The sequence below is a fragment of the Varanus komodoensis genome, unplaced genomic scaffold (genome assembly GCF_004798865.1).
Source record: "Varanus komodoensis strain SLA01 unplaced genomic scaffold, ASM479886v1 scaffold44_1, whole genome shotgun sequence".
Taxonomy (NCBI): Eukaryota; Metazoa; Chordata; class Lepidosauria; order Squamata; family Varanidae; genus Varanus; species Varanus komodoensis.
Genome location: NW_025336009.1, coordinates 398,908 through 417,539, shown reverse-complemented (window position 1 = coordinate 417,539; position 18,632 = coordinate 398,908). Strand labels below are relative to the sequence as shown.

General features: G+C 48.0%; 2 protein-coding genes across 11 annotated transcripts in view; both read left to right on the top strand.

Moving 5' to 3' along the window:
- Positions 1–734: 734 nt before the first annotated feature.
- Positions 735–1,583, top strand: LOC123030293 (D-dopachrome decarboxylase-like). Of its 2 annotated transcripts, XM_044444115.1 has the most exons (3): positions 735–865; positions 969–1,144; positions 1,362–1,583. In XM_044444115.1, the coding sequence occupies exons 1-3, from the start codon at positions 758–760 to the stop codon at positions 1,432–1,434; spliced, it is 357 nt and encodes a 118-aa protein (XP_044300050.1). In that variant the 5' UTR covers positions 735–757; the 3' UTR covers positions 1,435–1,583. The 2 variants fall into 2 exon arrangements, with proteins under 2 accessions (XP_044300050.1, XP_044300051.1); XM_044444116.1 differs by lacking the exon at positions 969–1,144 and having other exon boundaries at positions 741–865.
- A 43-nt stretch (positions 1,584–1,626) lies between these two features.
- Positions 1,627–18,632, top strand: part of CABIN1 (calcineurin binding protein 1) — a 257,074-nt gene continuing 240,068 nt past the window's right edge. For 6 of the 9 annotated variants that reach the window (XR_006416074.1, XM_044444096.1, XM_044444097.1 and 3 more), the window contains exons 1-4: positions 5,677–6,088; positions 6,866–6,927; positions 10,081–10,173; positions 13,189–13,302. Coding sequence is in view for 7 of the 9 variants with exons in the window: in XM_044444096.1 (XP_044300031.1) it covers positions 6,925–6,927; positions 10,081–10,173; positions 13,189–13,302 (210 nt within the window). In the remaining 2 variants the exon portion in view is untranslated. The other 3 variants (XM_044444094.1, XM_044444092.1, XM_044444100.1) reach the window with 3 other exon arrangements.

The window sequence follows — 18,632 nt, the reverse complement described above, 5'->3', positions numbered from 1 at the left end:
GTACATTTTGCTCTCTCGTTCCATGTTCATGTTCTGTGACAGAACCGACAGAGTAGGATGGAGCCTTTATGCCCAGGCAAAAGATACCACTGAACCATCTTTAGTGGAGGTGCACACATTTGAGTCTAAACACTGTTTTCAGTCACACAAGAACTGCTGAACTCCTCTGCTCCCACCGTGTGAACACCTCCACAAACATTTCTAATGAAAAGCACGGAAAAGGAAAGGTTAATATCCCCAAGTGCACAAAAACTTCATTTCCACAGCAGTATTTTTCCCCTACAGCTACACATATGTGTCCTGCTAGCACACTGGGTGGAATTCCCTACACAAATCCAATAAATAGTCCCGCAGTTGTTCCCACATCCCATAGACTATTTGAGATCGATCAAGCAACCTTGCAAACCTGGTACTGATTCACGGCTGCAAACGGGTGTGGGGGTGTAGGCTGCCCGCGAAAGGCAAGAACGAGGGGGGCCGAGTCCGGGAGCCGCGGCCGCGCGCGCATGCTCGCTGCGGAAGCCACCCGCGCGGCCCCGGCGGAGGTGCCCGGCCGCTCTCGCGTCCTCGCCGCCCCAAAAGCCGGAGCTGCCGCCTGGCGGCCCGGCGCTGCCACCGCAGGGCGAACGGCCTCCCGGCCGGAGCGGCCGGCCGCGCGGCGCCGCGGGGGCGGAGCGGCCGAGGGGGCGGCTCCCGAGGAGCGCGCGGGAGGGCGCCGTCGTCCCGGCCGTCAGTGCAGCGCGCGGAGCGGGCCGCGATGCCTTTCGTGGAGCTGGAGACGAGCCTGCCGGCGGCGCGCCTGCCCGGGGACCTGCCGGCCAAGCTGTGCGCGGAGGTGGCGACCATCCTGGGAAAGCCCGAGGAGGTAAGGCGCGGCCCAAGCACGGCCCCCGGCACGCGCGGGCCCGGGGCTCGGCGGGGCGCCGCTGCGCGCCCGGTCCTTGACGCGGCCCCGGTTTCTCCGTCAGCGGGTGAGCGTGACGGTGAGGAGCGAGCAGCGCATGGTGCTGGGCGGCTCGGCTGCGCCTTGCGCCCAGCTAGTGGTCTCTTCCGTCGGCGTGCTGGGCTCGGCGGAGCAGAACAAGGCGCACAGCGCCCGCCTCTTCGACTTCCTCACGCGGGAGCTGGCCCTGGGCCCGGACAGGCAAGTGCGGCGGGCCGGGCGGGCCTGAGCCGGGGGCCATCGCCGCCTCGCCTGCCGGGGCAGGAATTGTGGGGCCCTCGGCGGGCCTGGGGAAGGGGCGATCCGACGGCTCCACCCTGGGCTAGCGGAGGGGCCGCGGGGAGAGGCTGGAGGGAGGCGGGCGGGCGGCCCTGCTGAGCCTATCTAGCTAACCGCCTCCTTTCCCTTGCCGCCCAAGGATCCTCATTCGCTTCTACCCGCTGGAGCCGTGGCAGATCGGCAAGAGGGGCACCGTCATGACTTTCCTGTGAGGCAGCGGAGCCCGGCGCCGGCCCCAGCGCCCACCCGCGCCGCGGCCTGCGCCTCTGCGGCCCGCCTCTCCTTGCCAGGGCCGGCCTGCTTCTGCGGGGGGCTCCCGAAGCCGGCCCCCGCCCCGGGCGCCTGAGAAGCAATAAAGCCATAAAGCCGCGCCTGCGGAGCAGCCCGTGTTGGCCTTCGCCGTGTCCTGGGGCCGTCGAGCTGGGCGCGCGTGCTGTCCTTCCGCCCGGCGGGGTCGGAGAAGCGGGGAAGGTCGGCAGCGCGTGGGGAGAAGCCGGCCCAGGTGCTCACCTCGGCCCTCCAGTGGTATAATCCTGTTCGCCAGGCTGGGTGGGTGGTGAGGGTAGTTCTCAAGCCACCCTGGCCCCGGTGCCGGACAGGGAGCTTGCAGCCGGCGGGGAGGGGTGAAGTGCCTCAGGGATTATGGAGACATGCCCTCCTGGAAACTTGGGTGATCAGATGGGGTAGGGGTTATAAACTTCTAAACTGACAGATGTTACAAAAATGAACAATTTGTTCTTGCTTTTATTAGAAAAAGCAATGAAACCCCAACTTCCTTCCTTCCTTCCTTCATTTATTTCTTATTTATTTAAAATATTTGAACCCCGTCCTGTACAAAAATCATCCCAGGACAGCTTACAAGAACTATAACAAGTAAAGAAACAAATAACAGCAATTAACAATGTACATAATACCAACAAAACAAAATGCATCTGTATTAAAAACCAATTAAAATTCCTAATCCTTAAAATAGTGAGTAAATAGAAAGGTTTTTACCTGGTGCCGAAAGGAATATAAAGTTGGCGCCAGGCAAACTTCTCTGAGGAGCGCATTCCAGAGTCTTTTTAAAATCATCTTTTGAAAAAAATGCATGAAACAGGCTTTATATTATTTTTTTCAGTACTGTGAACACAGGCAAAACGATCTGAAAAGAAAACTATCAAACATCCCAGTTCAGTTAGCTATGTAAAATACAGACTTGTGAAATATTCCACTTGAAATTATTCTCTCTTACCATGCCATGTTTGGGGGGCCATGCTTCTGTCTAGAGCAGGGGTCCTCAAACTTTTTCAATAGGGGGCCAGTTGAAAGGCAGCTGCTACATGTGCGGGCCGGTGAGGTGGGGGTGCCTGGGGGTGCGGGCCAGTGAGGTGCTGTTGGGGGAGGAAGTTAGGACCAATGGCTTATCCCATATCCGAAGGGCGCCCTAGCTTGCTTTCCCCTCCCTCCATGGAGCATCATCTAGATTAGTGGTTTTCAACCTTTCCACAGCTGGGGACCAGTGAAAACAGGAAAACCACCTCAGGGGCAGCAGAGGCGAAAACAAAAAGCACCATATACTATATACAGTATTCTGTATATTAGTTTCCAAACACAGTACCAAAAAAGTGAAAATTCTCCAACCGGAAACTGAACAACAAAAAATGCCAACAAAAGAACACAATACCAACAGCAGCACAGTGTGGTGTCTAGCTGGCTCCCACTGAGCTATCCCATTCCTTCCTGCCCCCATCCCACCACACCGCAATCCTGCTGTCCACTGAGGAAGAGGTGGAGTACAGGCAGCCCCCGCATTAGTCTGTGGTGAGTGGCATGTGGCCACCCCATGAACGGGCAGGAAATCTCAGGTGGATCAGCGCTTATCTGCAGAGTGGTGGTCGAAAACCACTGATCTAGATAGCTGAAAATGACACAGGAGGAAACTGCTGCTGTGCACCCTCACACTTCACAGGCAAGTGACCCTGTGTCCAGGGAGTGAATGACTTTGATGCATTGGGGCAGATGGCTTAAGACAGTCCTTTTAGTAGATTAGCATAATCTGGAGGATCTTGAGACTGGAATCTCAATCAATTCCAATTAATTGATTATGTTATGTTTCAACATAATACAAAAACAGCTACCACATTGCATGAAAAAAATTGCATGGTCTTGAACAGTTTTCATATAGTATCCATTAAGCTTCTCCATTAATAGTGATCTGAAAACTTTGGTTTTCAGTTGTTGCTCTGGCAGCTGCTGGAGTTAAAATGAAGTACAGACAATCCCAAAATTACAAACAACCTGTACTTGTGAATGAACTCCATAAAACATATAATTTAAAAAAAAAACACTGGAAAATCGTCATCACCATGGAGAGGAAGCAGAAGGGGGCTAGGGAGGCCTCGAAAGGATGCCTTCCTGCCCTGCCCATCTGAAGAGGCATTTCCTTGTAAAGAGGAGGCACTGGTGAGTTTGGGCAGGGGGTAGAGATATTTGCCCTATTTTTCCACTTTTCACCTGAGTCCTGCACTGAAAATGTGGAGAGCTGACTATATGTGATCCAACTTAAATACAATTCTGACTTACAGATGAGTTTCTGTTATCTCAGGAAGTGACCTTTATCATAAACCAGGGCCTGCTTGTATTTATGCAGAGTGTACTACTAAACTTTGGAATGACAGCAAGAATTTCCAAACATGAGTCTTTGTGATGTTTTATTCAGATATGTTAATTTCTTTAAAGACTTCAGAATAATTGTACTTGAAGACAGAACAAGCACATGTGGATGAACATAACACATCATGACAACCCAGCAACGTTTATTTGAAGCTGTCCTGAAAACCTTCCATTCTTTGATAAAGTTTCAGTGCCCCCAAAGCAGTACATTGAAAGCAGCTCCCTGGTCCTTTTTGATTCCACCTGTCCTGAAGGGGATCCCCAGATCTTCCCAACATGCTTTCAGCAGTTCATTTGACCCAGGAAATAATTCAGCTGGTATAGCTTTTACTGTAAAGAAGTGAAAGATACTGCAAATCAACCGGTGGGCATGCTGCCTCTGGCAACATATGAGGACTATGTACATGATGGCACGCTTGCATATAACGGAACCAGTGAAGAACTATTTTCCAGTTTTTCCTTCATGTCAGCCATAGATACACACTATTGAAATTAATGTTACAAAAACTTTTTAAAGATAAACACAAAAGCTTGGAAGCTTTTATAAAACTTTGAAGAAAAAGCTTCCAAGCTTTTGTATTTATCTTTAAAAACTAAATGAAACATAAAGTGCATCAAAAAGGGATGCTAAAGGCACTGTTATTTTTATGAAAGTATATCTGATCTCACAGATTTTTTAAGGAAGACAAAATTACAGTGATCTGAATAACAGGAAAACTGCACTGCTGCGCATTCCATCTCATCCGATGCAAATCAGTCTGGTACTTAAATATTTAGAATTGGTTATAAAATATATTTGAAATGCTTAATTTGAAATATTTGGATAGTCATATATTTTGTTTGCTTTTGCCATCTTTATTTCCACAACACGCTCATCCTGTTTTTGGTTTACTTGAATAAGTTCCTTTGAACTATGAGGCTTTCAAGAAAAGCCTCAAGAACTGTGAGGCTTTTTTTTCCTCATTATTTACAATTTGCTACATATACTGAGGAAAACTTTTGGCTGTTTGTAATTCAAGGATTCTTAGGGTTCTGTGAGAAGGCCCTAATGCTGGGAACAATTGAGGGCAAAAGAGGGGAACCGCAGAGGATGAGGTGGCTGGATGGAGTCCCTGAAGCAGCGGGTGTGAGCTTGGGTGGACTCCGGGGGATGGCGGAGGACAGGCAGGCCTGGAGGAGGGTTGTCCATGAGGTCGCGATGGGTCGGACACGACTTCGCGACTCACAAAGGTAGGTCAGGCTGAGACAGTGACTGGCCCAAAGTAGCCCAGTGGTGAACATTTACCAAACCTCAGGGCGGCGAGGAAAACGGCAGTGAAGGCGCGGACAGGCGCCGCAGCGTCGGATCCCGCCACTGCGCCTCCCCGTAGGGGGCGCAAAACGGTGGCTCCTCGCAGCCGTGCAGCAGGATCGGAATTCGCCGGGCCGCGTCCAAGCGCAATATTGGGCTCCGTTGCAGGGCGACTGCGGGCTACCCAGGACTCGCTCCGATTCCCGTGCCCGCAGCAGACCGAACCCGAACCCTTGGTCGAGCACGGCGAGCGAAAACAAGCAGCGCCGAGCCTTGCCGCGGACGCTCGCTTTGCGGAGGGGCTTGCGCCGGCCGAGGGTGGAGCCGGCCGCACACGGCGCTCGCCACTCCCGCTCCGCCACTTCGGCAGGCGGCCGCTTTGGAGGGAGCGGGCCACGCCCCCCTCCTGCGCCGCGCCCCCTCGCAACATCGCCGCTCTTGATTGGGCCGCCGGCGTCGGCCAACGGGGACCCGCTTTGCTTGGCGGCGGCAGCGAAGTGTTCGTCGACGTCTTGACAGGCGGAGAGCCGGCGGCGGTGCGGTGGGCAAGCTCTGGGGCCGTCCGTGGGTCACGGACGTAGCCGCTCCTCTCCCTCCTGCAGCTTCTGAGCGGTCCGGGCCCGCCCGGCTGCTGGGAGGCCTGTCGCGGGCGCGGGGGGCAGAACGGGGGCGGCCCTTTCCAGAGCCTCGTGGGGCCGCCCTCGTCAGGCGCGCCGGGTGGAGGCCGCGCGCCCTGCGCAGCGCCCTCGCGCGAGTCTCTGGGGTGCCGCTGCAAGGGCCCTCCCGTCCGCGGTCCCCGCGCAGCCTCCCCGGGCGGGGGCTGCCTGCACGTCCGCGGAAGAGCGCCGGCTGGTCCCGAATCTCGGCGGCGTCTGCTGCTGGCGCGAGGGACGGGCCGCAGGCCTCTCAAGTCTTCACACGTTAGTTTACACCAAGGGTGTTAGTTTATATCGAGGGTGGCATGCATCACGAAAATACTGGGCTCTTTCGGTTTTGTCTTCCGCAGTGGTCTGGGGTGGAAGTCTTTCCAGTGCTCCCTTTTTTAACCGGATGGTTATTTTATCTTCTGTGTATCACTTCTTGCCAGGTTGGATTGTCACAATGTTTGGATTAACTGCTTTAATTTTTATTCAGATATGTCATGAAAAGTGCTTGCTTTGAATTAAGACAAAACTAACCTAGGGTAGCCATTAAACCTTTGTTGGTTATTGATAAAAAAAAGGTTCAGCTTATCTTTAGAGCATACAATATTTTCTGGAAAAGCCGCATCATTCAGATAATGACCAGATTATACTAATCAGGTTATTCTCAATATGCAGAATTGGGCATCAAAAATTCTTTTGATTTATCAGATGGAAATGGAACAAAAATCATTTTGGCAAGATATATAACCAGATTCATTATCTTGGCTTCATTTAAAAAAATGGCTTCATGCACTTTGAAACTTGCTATAGATTTCTCTGTATTATCCAGTTCCCGAAGCATCTGGCTAAATCTACCCTATTAAGCTTTGTTGCTGTTGATCCAAATTAAATACTGTTCATTTTGGAAGTTTATTGGAGGATTACCAATATTCTGTAAATCTCTCTAGAGCTTGTTTAAATGTTATCCTCCTATGCTCCATTGTAGCATAAGTATTCTAACTGATTGATAAACAATTCTATTTACATTCTGTAATTTTTCATTTTACTTCTTAGATTCCTTTATCGGCTGAGTTTATCGAGGTGGTGAATGACACCCCTGGGTCTCCCCAAGCATGGTATGATACCTGTTGGCTCCTTGCTTGCTTAGAGGATCCTGTTGCAGGTTTCTGTTGAAGATGGGTAAAGTGTAATACATTTTCTGGGTTGAGTCTCCATATATGTAGACAGTGTTTTATCTCTTCCCTTATCAGACCAGAGAACTATCTATCAGATGTTAGTGTGTGTCTAAGCTATTTTTGTTGGAATAATTGATTTGGAGTAATTAGAAATGCAGACGTTTTAAATGTAATTCAAACAGCTTCATGTCTCATTGGCAAGGTGCTGTTATTTCCTTATACATTGCTCATTGTTTTTCTTATTTTCTTTACTGCTTGGTAATAGAAGCATAGAAACAAAGTAACTCAGAAGGGGTCTCCTGGGCCATCTAGTCTGACCCCTGGCTCTGGATGGCTCTGCTCATATAGTCCCCAAAATGTGGTTCTCCAATCTTTCCTTGAACACTCTCACTGATGGGGCCTCAGCCATCTCCCTTGGAAGTCTTGAGGGCAAAATTGCTAACATTCTTGAGCTTAAAATGGAGACCCCTTTACAATAGATTTAGAAACAGAGCAATTCAGAAGGGGCCTCCCAGTCCATCTAGTCTGATCCCTGGCTCCAGCCAGCTCTGGTCATGACGTGCCTACTGTGTGCATGTCCAGGTTATCCTTGAACATCCTCACTGTTAGGGCTTCAGCCACTTCCCATAGAAGCCCATTCCATACCCTATTTTATTTATTTATTTTATTTATTTAAAACATTTCAATGCCGCCCTCATCGCAACAAAGCCTCGGGGCGGCTCACAATTAAAACATATAAATAACAAATTAATACAATTAAAAATTAAAAAACCCAGTAACATCTCAGCTTAAAAATTTAAAAACCTATAAATACATAATAAGTTAACAATTAAATTGAGTTTTAAATAAAAAGGTCTTCGCCTGGCACCGAAAAACAAATAATGATGGCGCCAGGCGGACCTCTCTGGGTCTGAACTGTCAGGAAATACTTCATGGCATCCAAATTGAACTTTGGTTCCCTGAGCTTTGCTCCACTGGGATGCGTCCTGCCCTGCTCCACTGAGGAAAACAGGTCTCATTCATGTACCTGTATGTTGCCAACAAATCCCCTTGGAGTCTCCTCCAGGCTGAAAAGATCCAGTTCCCTCAGTCTTGCCCCGTATGGTTTCCCTTGCAATCTGGCCACTATCCTTGTGGCCTTACACTGCACTGACACTAACTTGGCTATATCCTTCCTGCAATGTGGAGCCCAGAACTGAACCCAGTACTCCAGTTCTGGGTGCACCAGAGTCATATAGTGTGGCAGTAATACCACTCTTGCTCTAGAAGCCACGCTTCTGACTATGCATCCCAGTGTGGTGTATGCCCTCTTGACTGCCTCATCACACTGCTGACTCATGTTTAGCCTGCAGCTGACCAATACCCAAAGATATAGAAACAGAGTGAGTCAGAAGGGGCCTCCCAGGCCATCTAGTCTGACCTCTGGCACCAGCCGGCTCCGCTCACGACATTCCCACCATGTGGACATCCAGCCTATCCTAGAACACCCACACCGATGGGGCTTCAACCACCTCTCGTGGAAGCCCATTCCACACCCTTGGGGTCTTGACTGTCAGGAAGTGCTTCCTGGCATCCAAACGGAACCTTGGCTCCCTGAGCTTTGCGCCATTGGAGCGCATCCTGCCTTCCTCTGCAGGGGAGAACAGGTCTCTACCCATCTCCATGTGACATCCCCTCACATACCTGTATGTCACCAACAGATCCCCTCTGAGTCTCCTCTTCTCCAGGCTGAAGAGACCCAGTTCCCTCAGTCTCGCCTCATACAGCATCCCCTGCAAACCGGCCACCAACCTTGTGGCCCTAGGCTGCACTGACTCCAACCTGGCTATATCCTTTCTGTAATGAGGGGCCCAAAACTGAACACAATACTCCAGTTGTGGGCGCACCAGAGTCGTGTAGAGTGGTAGTAATACCTCTCTTGATCTAGAAGCCACACTTCTGGCTATGCAACCAAGGGTGGCGTTCGCCCTCTTGACCACCGCATCACACTGCTGGCTCATGTTCAGCCTGCAGTCAACCAGTACTCCGAGGTCCCTTTCACAAGTGCTGCTCTCCAGCCACTTGTCCCCTAACCTGTACTTATGACACCTATTCCTATGCCCCAAGTACAAGACCTTGCACTTATCCACATTGAACGCCATCCTGTTGTCTCCTGCCCACTTCCATAGACAGTCCAGATCCTTTTGGATCTGGAGTACCTGCTCCTCAGTTGTGGCCGCTGCTCCAGTTTTAGTGTGGTCTGCGAATTTGATCAGCAGACTGTTCACCCCTTCTTCCATGTCGTTAATGAAAAGATTAAACAGGATTGCCCCCAGATTTGAACCCTGGGGTACCCCACTCGTCACTGGCTGCCATCTCAATGATTCCTCACTAATAGTTAACCTGTGTTTTTGGTCCATCAAACATGCATTGGACAGTGCATTGGTCTATCCTCAAACTCCTCAATTTCTCAACCAGGATATCATGGGGCACTTTGTCAAAGGTGCTGAAATCCATGAAAACCATGTCCCCTCGATCTAGCCACCTCAAAACCTGGTCATAGAATTCTACAAGTTTCATCTGGCAGGACCTGTTTTTGCAGAATCTGTGTTGCATGACCTCCAACCTCCCTTCCCTATCTGGGGTTACCAGATCTCTCACTATTATGAGCCTTCCATTGTCTTTCCTGCAATGGACGTAAGTCTAACCAATTTGTAATTCCCCATGTCCTTTCTACTACCCTTCTTGAAAATTGGGACCACTGATGCCACCCTCTAGTTTTCTGTAGCATCACCCGTTCTCCATGAAGTCTCAAAAATTTAGACCACTAGGCATGAGAGAACCCTTGCCAGCTCCCAAAGTACCCTTGGGTGTTACCCTTCATGGCCTTGTGTAACGTCCAGTGCCCTAAGGAGCTCCTTAACTTCTAGGGGGTGTGTCCCTAAATCCCTGGCCTCAATGTATATCTCCCCTGGGATAACACAGAGGCAAAATAATCATTTAGCAGCTGTACCTGTTCCCTCACATCAGTCACTGAATCCTCTTCTTTATTATTAAGCGGTCCCACCTCATGTTTGTTCTAGTGTACGCTGTTTTGATTTTTTTTCACTCTAGATTAGGATTGCTGCATTGAATGCCAGTTCCACTGTTGAGGATGACCATGAAGGTACCTTTAAAAGTCACAAAACCCAAACAAAGGAGGCGCAAGTAAGCAAAATTCCACTTTTACTATCTCTTGACTCACATTGGTAATGTAGACTGTACAGGCATGTTTGGATGTTAGCAGGAAACAAAAGTTTACTGATATATTTACAAGCTTCAAATCACTACTCTTCACCTCTGTCCTTGCATGGGACAATCAGGAGATTTTGCTTTTGTTTCTGAAATAATAATTTCAATGTTTCTAAAAGAATGAATAATTAGGAATGAAAGAAGTCTTACTGCTAATCCTTATTCTCACTGTCTTCAGACCGTTTTAGCACTGAGGTCAGAATTCTTAAAAGCTTAGGCTGTGTCAAGTTCATTACATTGATTTTTATGCCACTTTCCAGCTAAAAGTGCACTCAAAGCACCGCCACAAAATGCAACAAATTAAAATCCAATATCCTGGCAGAGAGAGACAGTAGTGTAGAAACAATTTCATGCATTCAGTTGCAAGCAGTCATAATGGGTGTGTCACATACAGGCAAGGGCAAGTACATCATATACTGCTTGAACAATACATTTTCTCCTTGAAAAACTGACTTAACTGGTGATGATCAACAAATTATAGATTGCAATCTATGGTTCTGAAACATTTCAGTTATTCCTATAGCACCCTATTCAGTTATTGTTGAACCTCTGGGCACTTACCAGAATTTTTTAACAAATCACTCCCTCAAGTTCAAATGTAACAGGTTTCTAGTGGTTATTGTTTCAGAACTGCTTTTGCTTTGCTTCTGCTATTTCAGAAGTTGAAGCAAAACTGCTTAATTTCCTTTTTGTGCCAAGCGAAAAAGTAGGTGATGAGCACAGATCTGAAGCTTCTACATATAACTGGAAACCATTGTTCCTTGTTATCATCTCTACTGACCAAAAAGAGCCATCTGTAGAAAAGGAGCATGGAGTGTGGCAGCAGCATAGTGAGTGCATCAGCGCCATACATCTTTTCAAATGTAGGATGCACACAGCTCTCCAAATTTTCTCATACTGAAACCCAATGGATCATTCTAGGAAGCTTATTAGATGGGAGATTCAGGACAGAAAGTTTTCTTCATGCAATCCATGATCAACTGTGGAATTTGCTGTCACAAGTGTTAATGGCTTTAAAAGAGGATAGAGTTTGAGCCCCACCTTGGAAAATGCCTCCATCCTCTCATTTTTTTCATGCCTTGCTACTTTCATATTGGGCAAAAGTCAGGTAACTCTTGGGGTGTAGGCATATGTTGCAAACACCAGAGGGTAGCTCTCTGATCATAGTTGCAGGCAGCAATCTAGCACATATTTTTTCAATTCATTTCCTTTTTATACCACCCAATAGCTGAGGCTCTCTGGGTGGTTAACAAAAGTTAAAAACACACAAACAGCAGAAAGTTAATTATGGGGATTTTTTTCTTCTGTCTGCCCCAGCACTCTGGTCATAGATGCCAGGAATACAGGTTGAAGATGTGGCTCATAGTTTACATGCTAGCTATCCTTTGTTCATATACAGGACATGACTCTAATGTAGATAAGATGGGGAATATATGTTGAAGCCCACCCAGGCCTACTGGGGCAACTTCTGCATGGATCAGAAGCCCAAAAAATTATTCAGGATGGTAAAAATCCATGCAGACTATCATATTGGGTGAATGGGAACAACATGGCAGATGAGATTCAGAGTAATTAAAGAGATACAAACATTTCTAATTTCAGATATACAGTGGTATCTTGGCTCACGAACTTAATCAGTTCCAGGACTCTGGTCGTGACCCAAATTGGTCGTGAGCCAAGTTACATTTCCGCATAAGGTTAAATGTAAATAAGGTTAATCCGTTCTGTAACTATTTTTTTTAATTGGAAAAATGTGAAACAAAATGACAACAAAGTTCGTGGCCATCTCCCCCCACCACCCCGAGCAGGAGCACAGCCATCTCCCCCCACCCCCAGCACAACCGTGATCACGCCCGTCATCCCTGCACGCACCCATCATGGTGGGGCGCTGCGGGGGGAAAGAGGGACACGCTCGCAGATGCGCTGGTGGGGAGGGGGGAGATGGGGTGATCATGCTGAGGGGGGAAGATGGCCAAGATCGTGGTTGTGGTGCAATCATGGGCACGCTCATGCAGAAAAGATGGCGCGATTTCGGCCATCTCCCCCCACCCCCAGCACGATCGCGGCCATCTCCCCACTCGGGGATGGAGAGATGGCTGCGATCGTGGTCGCCACCCAATGCGGAGTTTGTGACCTGAGTCAATTTTTTAATGAAATTTTTGATTGCATCCTGATTTGGTCGTGAACTGATGCGTTTGTGAGCCAAGGTACCACTGTATATGAATGGGGTCTGAATTAGGCAACCCAGAAAGGAATGGTGGATAGCTCAATTGACGTGTTTACTCAGTGTATTGTGACATTGAAGAAGGTAAGTTTCATGTTGAATACCCTAGAGAAGGGATTGAAAATAGAACTTAACTATGGAATAAATATAATATGAAAACACATACACAGTACTGCTAGTCACATTTTAGAAAGCTAGAAACAGTTCTGAAAGAATGATATATCTGAAACTATACACAGGATGAAAAAAAACTTGCATTTCTCTCCATTGTTCAGTGTACTGGCCTATTCTGTAAAATTGATTGGCAGCATATTCAGATTAGACTTAACCTGCATCAAAAAAATCATCTACAGGACTAAAATATTCTTTATATTCCTGAAAAAGTTGTCTCCCACAGCCACTTCTCAAATGGGTGTGAATTCTAAACAGCACTAGAGCTCCTAATTTTATGTCAGCCAGGTCTCTGAACAAGAGCACCCCATTGGAGGAGGCTGAATATATTCTGCAGTGTTTTATTGGATGCCCCTACTTGTTCCTGTTCTCCTGAAGCTAAACTTAACTTTGGTCATCGTCTTCCAGTTTCTCTGAGCTAATTTTAGCTCCATCAGATTGCATGGAAAGATAGTTTTCTGATTTATGGCAAACAATGTGATGTTTTCTCCTCTTTTGAGATAAATCCAATTAAGAGTGCCTGTCTTGATATCTAGGAAGCAGAAGCATTTGCTTTGTATCATAAAGCGTTGGACCTTCAGAAACATGATCAATTTGAAGAATCTGCCAAAGCTTACCATGAGCTACTTGAAACTCGCCTCCTGCGAGAGGTCAGTGAAACAGGATACATATCTGTAAAGCTTTCTGTCTACTAGAATGTGTTCTCAGACCACTGCTTGTTATATGCTGTATTGTGACTCAGCTTGTGGAGATTTGCACTTATCTTCGGTTCTTAGCATAATCTTCTTGATTCAAGGCTAAAAACACTGGGAGCATAATGGAGAAGAAGCGGGGAAGGAGAAGAGGGGCTAGATACTGTATAGCTATTCCCTCTTTTGGTTTTCCCCCCAGCTGTTACCAATTTGCCCTTGGGTCCCATGGTGGTTTTGCTGAATACAAGGTCAGCCCATAATTGGATCTTCCTAGTTCATGATCTGATTGTGCATGAGAGGGCTGACCTGGTTTGCATTATAGAGGTGGTGAGATCGGAGGACATATTCTCTCTCAGCTGTAGACACCTGGGTGCTCAGTATAGCACCAGCATTGACTCAGTGGCTGGGGAGGGGGTTGACTGTGTTCTATAGGAATATGATCTCCTTCTCTAGGCTTTCTGTTCGCTCAAAGGTGGGTCTTGAATATTTGTACCTTGTGCTGGGTGCTCAAGACAGATTAGGGATTTGCACCCTGCTACCCATCAATTTCCCTGCCTGGGCTGAGGAATATGGTCTTGGACTTGGTGTTGAGGCCCGTTAGAATGATGGTTCTGGGGGATCTTAACTTCCATGCCAAGGCTACTTTATCCAGGGTAGCTCAAGACTTCATGGCTGCCATGCCAACCATGGGGTTGTCTCAGCTTATCACCAGCACAATGCATGTCTAAGGGATACACTTTTGCCTTGGTTTTCTTGATTGGGCAGGAGAATGGTGATCTGGAAGCCGGGGGATTAACATTAACTCCCTTTTCATGGTCAGACCACTTTGTTTTTCAATTTAGACTTTTGACTCCTTTTCCCCTCTGCAAGGTTGGGGGAACTTTCAAAATGGTCCGCCACTGGAGGCTAATAAATCCTAATGGTTTCCAGAGGGCTCTGGTCTGATATGACTGGTGTTGCTGTTGAAGCCCAGGCTGCTCTGTGGAATCCTGAAATGGCCCAGGCAGTTGACATGATTGCACCCAAGTGACCTCTTCCCTTGAGCACAGACTGGCTAGCTCCTTGGTATATACCTGAGTTGAGGGCAGTGAAGCAAGAAGAGAGCTGGAGCACAGGCAGAGCAAAATTCCTGCTGAGTCCAGTTGAACACAGGTTAGAGCTTACTATTGAACTTACTCCATGGTGGTGAGAGAGGCAAAGAGGCAGTTTTTTCCCACCATCATTGTGTCTTCTCAGTGTCATTGAGCAGAGGTCTTTCAAGTGCTTTGTGCCCTGCTACAGTCTGGGTCAGAGAAAGTAACTTTGTAACCCTTCGTCATTTGCTGTGATGAATTTGCGCAGCACTTTGAAGATAAAGTTGCTTGATTATATCACAAATTTGGCACCACAGTTAATGCAGCTCTGCTCCAGTTTTACTGGATGAGCTTCACCTGAGGATGTGGACAGGTGCTTGGTCAAGTCTTCCCATGTTGTTGTTGCTTGCTTGTCATAGCCTGTTATATTAGAACAAAAGAGGGGATTTGGACTTGGGTCCAGGAGCCTATAAATGCCTCGTTCAGAGAGAAAGTGGTGGCAGCCTCTTTAAAGGAGGCTATAATTAAGCCACTCCTGAAAAAGCCTAATCTGGACCCAGAAGATGCTAACAGTTATAGGCCTGTGGCCAACATTCCCTTCCTGGGCAAAGTGTTTGAGCAGGTGGTAGCTGAATAGTGCCAAGCACTCTTGGATGAAACGGGCTACTAACAGTGGGTACCAGGAGAAGCTGTGGAACCTTGACTGTGAAACAGGCTACCCAAAGAAGTGTGCCTAGTGCCTATTTTTTATTCTTTTCGGCGCCAAGTAAAGACCTTTTTTCTTCTTTGTGGTCTCTGTGCATCAAACGTATGAATTCTGCACTGCACCTATGTTCAGGAAGATTCTTCTAACTAAGTCTAGAAATTTTGGTGGGAGCCCTGCCCCATTATATAAATAGGCAGGGCTCACCATTTTCTCAGTGTACTTTCGACCACTATTTGCAGTGCCTCGGTATCTCTAATTCTGTTCATTTACCTCAGACTTGTTTCTTTACAGCTTTAATTCTCTAATCCATGGGTCCTCAAACTATGGCCCGCGGACCAGATCCAGCCCACCATGCCCATTTATCTGGCTCGCCTCAGAGGTTTTGGACTTACTGCGCCCGCTTGCTCACATGGAGATCGTTTTGGACTCTCTTGGAGAAAACAATCTCCATGCAAGCAAGCTGCTGCCTCACCGCACGTGCCTGCCACTGCCTTGCCAAGCACCCCTGCCCCTGCCCCCGCCTTGCGCCCCCACCCCCACTTCGCTGTGCGCCCCCATCTCACCGCATGCCTCTGGCCCGTGCCCCTGCTGGCACTGCCTTGCTGGCCCGTGCCCGCTGCTGGCACCTTTCAACTGGCCCCCTGTTGAAAAAGTTTGAGGACCCCTGCTCTAATCCTTACCTCTTCTTGACTTTCTGCCACCTTTCTGCCCTCCTTTGTTCACATATTCCCCATTTTTACATCCCGCCTTGTTTCCTCAAAAATAAAAAACCCTTCTATCATCTCTCTTCTCAACAATCCTTACCATCTCTAATTATCTCCTTTCTCTCTCAATGGTATTCAAACCATCATTTCACAAGTACATGGAGTGTGGAGTGAAAATGTCATCTACTGATGGCCATTTCTTTTACCTCTTCTACTTGAGGGAGGAACATCATGTGGGCAAATGCCCACATTGCTGGGCCTTCACTAAGCATGCCTGAAAGAACAGGGGTGGTTGCCTTAAAATGGAAATGTGGGAGTGTGCACTCATCACTATGAAGGATGTTGCTGGCAATGTTACCACCCATCAACTTCAAAAGAGACCACAAAAAAGCAACCACCTTCCAGTGCTCCAGGCATGCAAAAGGTGAACTCAGTGGCTTCGAAACAACTGACCGCTTCCAATTTGTCTAAGATGCACTAGAAGAAACACAAGCACCTCGAGACTGAGGGCCATAAGGAGGCTAAAAAGACTGCAAGCTTAAGCCTGCAAAGAGAGCAAGACACCATCTACTGACTCATTCTGAGCATTCTCCTGCCCATCCAGTGGCTTTGACTACCTCATCCACACTGGCCATGCTACCATCTTGAGCCTCTCCATCCTGTCTTCCTCCAATTCCAGCTTGATTTGTCCAACCTGAGCTGATGGGACTGACATCCTTCTCCAAAGGGGAGATAACACAACTCACCAGTCAATTCCCCAACCATTCCAACCAGATTGGTACACACACCATGTTGCAAGGCAGATATGAAACCAGCGCCTTGCATATCCCATCCATTCAGTCCTGCTTCAACCAACCTGTCACTGATCTCCATCTACCACACTTTCTGAAGTTTCAAACCGATGGCCCATGTGTACAGGAGAAACCTGTACTGGAGTGCATACCCTTTCCTGGGACATTAATTTCCCAGATATGCATGGGAAAGTGCTCCAGATCCTCATGAATATGCATGGTCAGCAACTCGTGCCAGGTTGTTGTAGCACTTGTCCCCACCATGTTTGGTCCACCATGCTGAAGACAAGCCAGGCACTTCTCAGAATCTCCAAGGAGTCGCTCAACCACAGCCTGGAGGTGCCCAAAGATCGCCTGCTCCATTGTCTGGATCCACTTCTTTGGATCCTATGGATTACATATTGGTTTCAGACATGCATGCACATTCTGTGGAACCTGTCTCTTATATCCCCAGATAATATTGTCTCCTTCCAAGGCCCGGGAACCCTAGGGGAAAGCCTTAGTTACTTCTTTGAGCAAGTCCTTCAGATGGCCAGGTTATTAGGCATCCGAGTTGAACAGGTTACAGAGCCTAATAAAAACCTCATTTACGATGTGGTCTGGACAGAGAACTTGGTTTTGGTAGCAATACTGTTCATACCAACATTGGCCAGAGTGATGTAGGAACCCTGGGAACTACACCGCCAGCCACGCCTGACCTCCCCCTGACTGGAAGGGATGTACCAGGTACAGGAGAGAGACATACCCTACCTACTGCACCTTCCATGCCCGAATTCCATCGTCGAATCCACGCAGGGAAGACCACACAGAGCACTCCATACTCACTGATAGAGAGGTCCATATGGTGAGCATGCACAACAGGACAGCAGATAGGCTCAGCCAAAGCCCATTCCAGATGCATGAATGGGAACTGAATGCGGAGGTCAGGAACAACATTTTTGCTGTATGAGGCACCCTGTCCGCAGATCTCTTTGTCACAGAGGAGAATGCTGCATGCAGCATTCAGAGCAGGAATTTGCAACAACTCTTTGGGAGGTGCCTTTCCATTTCATGGATGAGGACCCTTTCCTACAGCTTTCCACTGTTCCCATTGATTATAAGAACTATTGAGGACTCATGAGGACTCATGAGGACAAAATGAGAATGGAAAGAATTCATTGCATCTTTGTAATGCCATGGTGGCTCAGGCAGGCCTGGTTTCCATCCTTGCTACAACTCTCCAATCACATGTTCCTACACCGAATGTACTGTCCCAGGCACAAGGGAGGATATTGTACCTCTGTGTTCAAAGGCGTCACCTGATGGTGTGGCTGATCATTTAACGGCCACAACTACTACCTTAAACCCTCTCCAGTTACAAGCTCCTACACCCAGCCAACATTCCCAGCCAACATTCCCAAACAAACATCCCAGAGGAAAGTGAAACCTCTACAACTCAGTATTCTAAGACTTCCCCCGAAGGCATGGCCGATTACTTAATGGCCACAATTACTGACTTGGACCCTCAAATCCAAGCCATCTTACAAACAGCCTTGTGTCCTAACACTAGGCACTCTTATTCCACCAGATGGGCCAAATTCAGGAGTTGTATGAAGAAACATGGCATCCATACGAAAGATACTGGAGTACCTGCACTCCCTACACCAAAAGGGACTAAACCCTAGCTCTGTCAAGGTGTACTTGTCTGCAGTTTCCACCTTCTGGGGTCCTATTGAGGGCTGTTCAACCTTTTCCCACCCCTTTCATGGCGATTCATGAAAGCTCTCTGCAACCTAAAACCTCCTGTCTGATCGATGGTCCCCTGGTGGAGTCTGTCTATCATGTTGCACCATTTGAACCGCTCACAACCATTGACCTTTGCCTTGTCTCATGGAAAATTCTTTCCTGGTGGCCATCACTTCAGCCTGCAGAGTGAGTGAACCATTATTATTATTATTATTATTATTATTATTATTATTATTATTAGAACATTTCTATGCCGCCCCTTGCCGAAGCCTTGGGGCGGCTTACAACA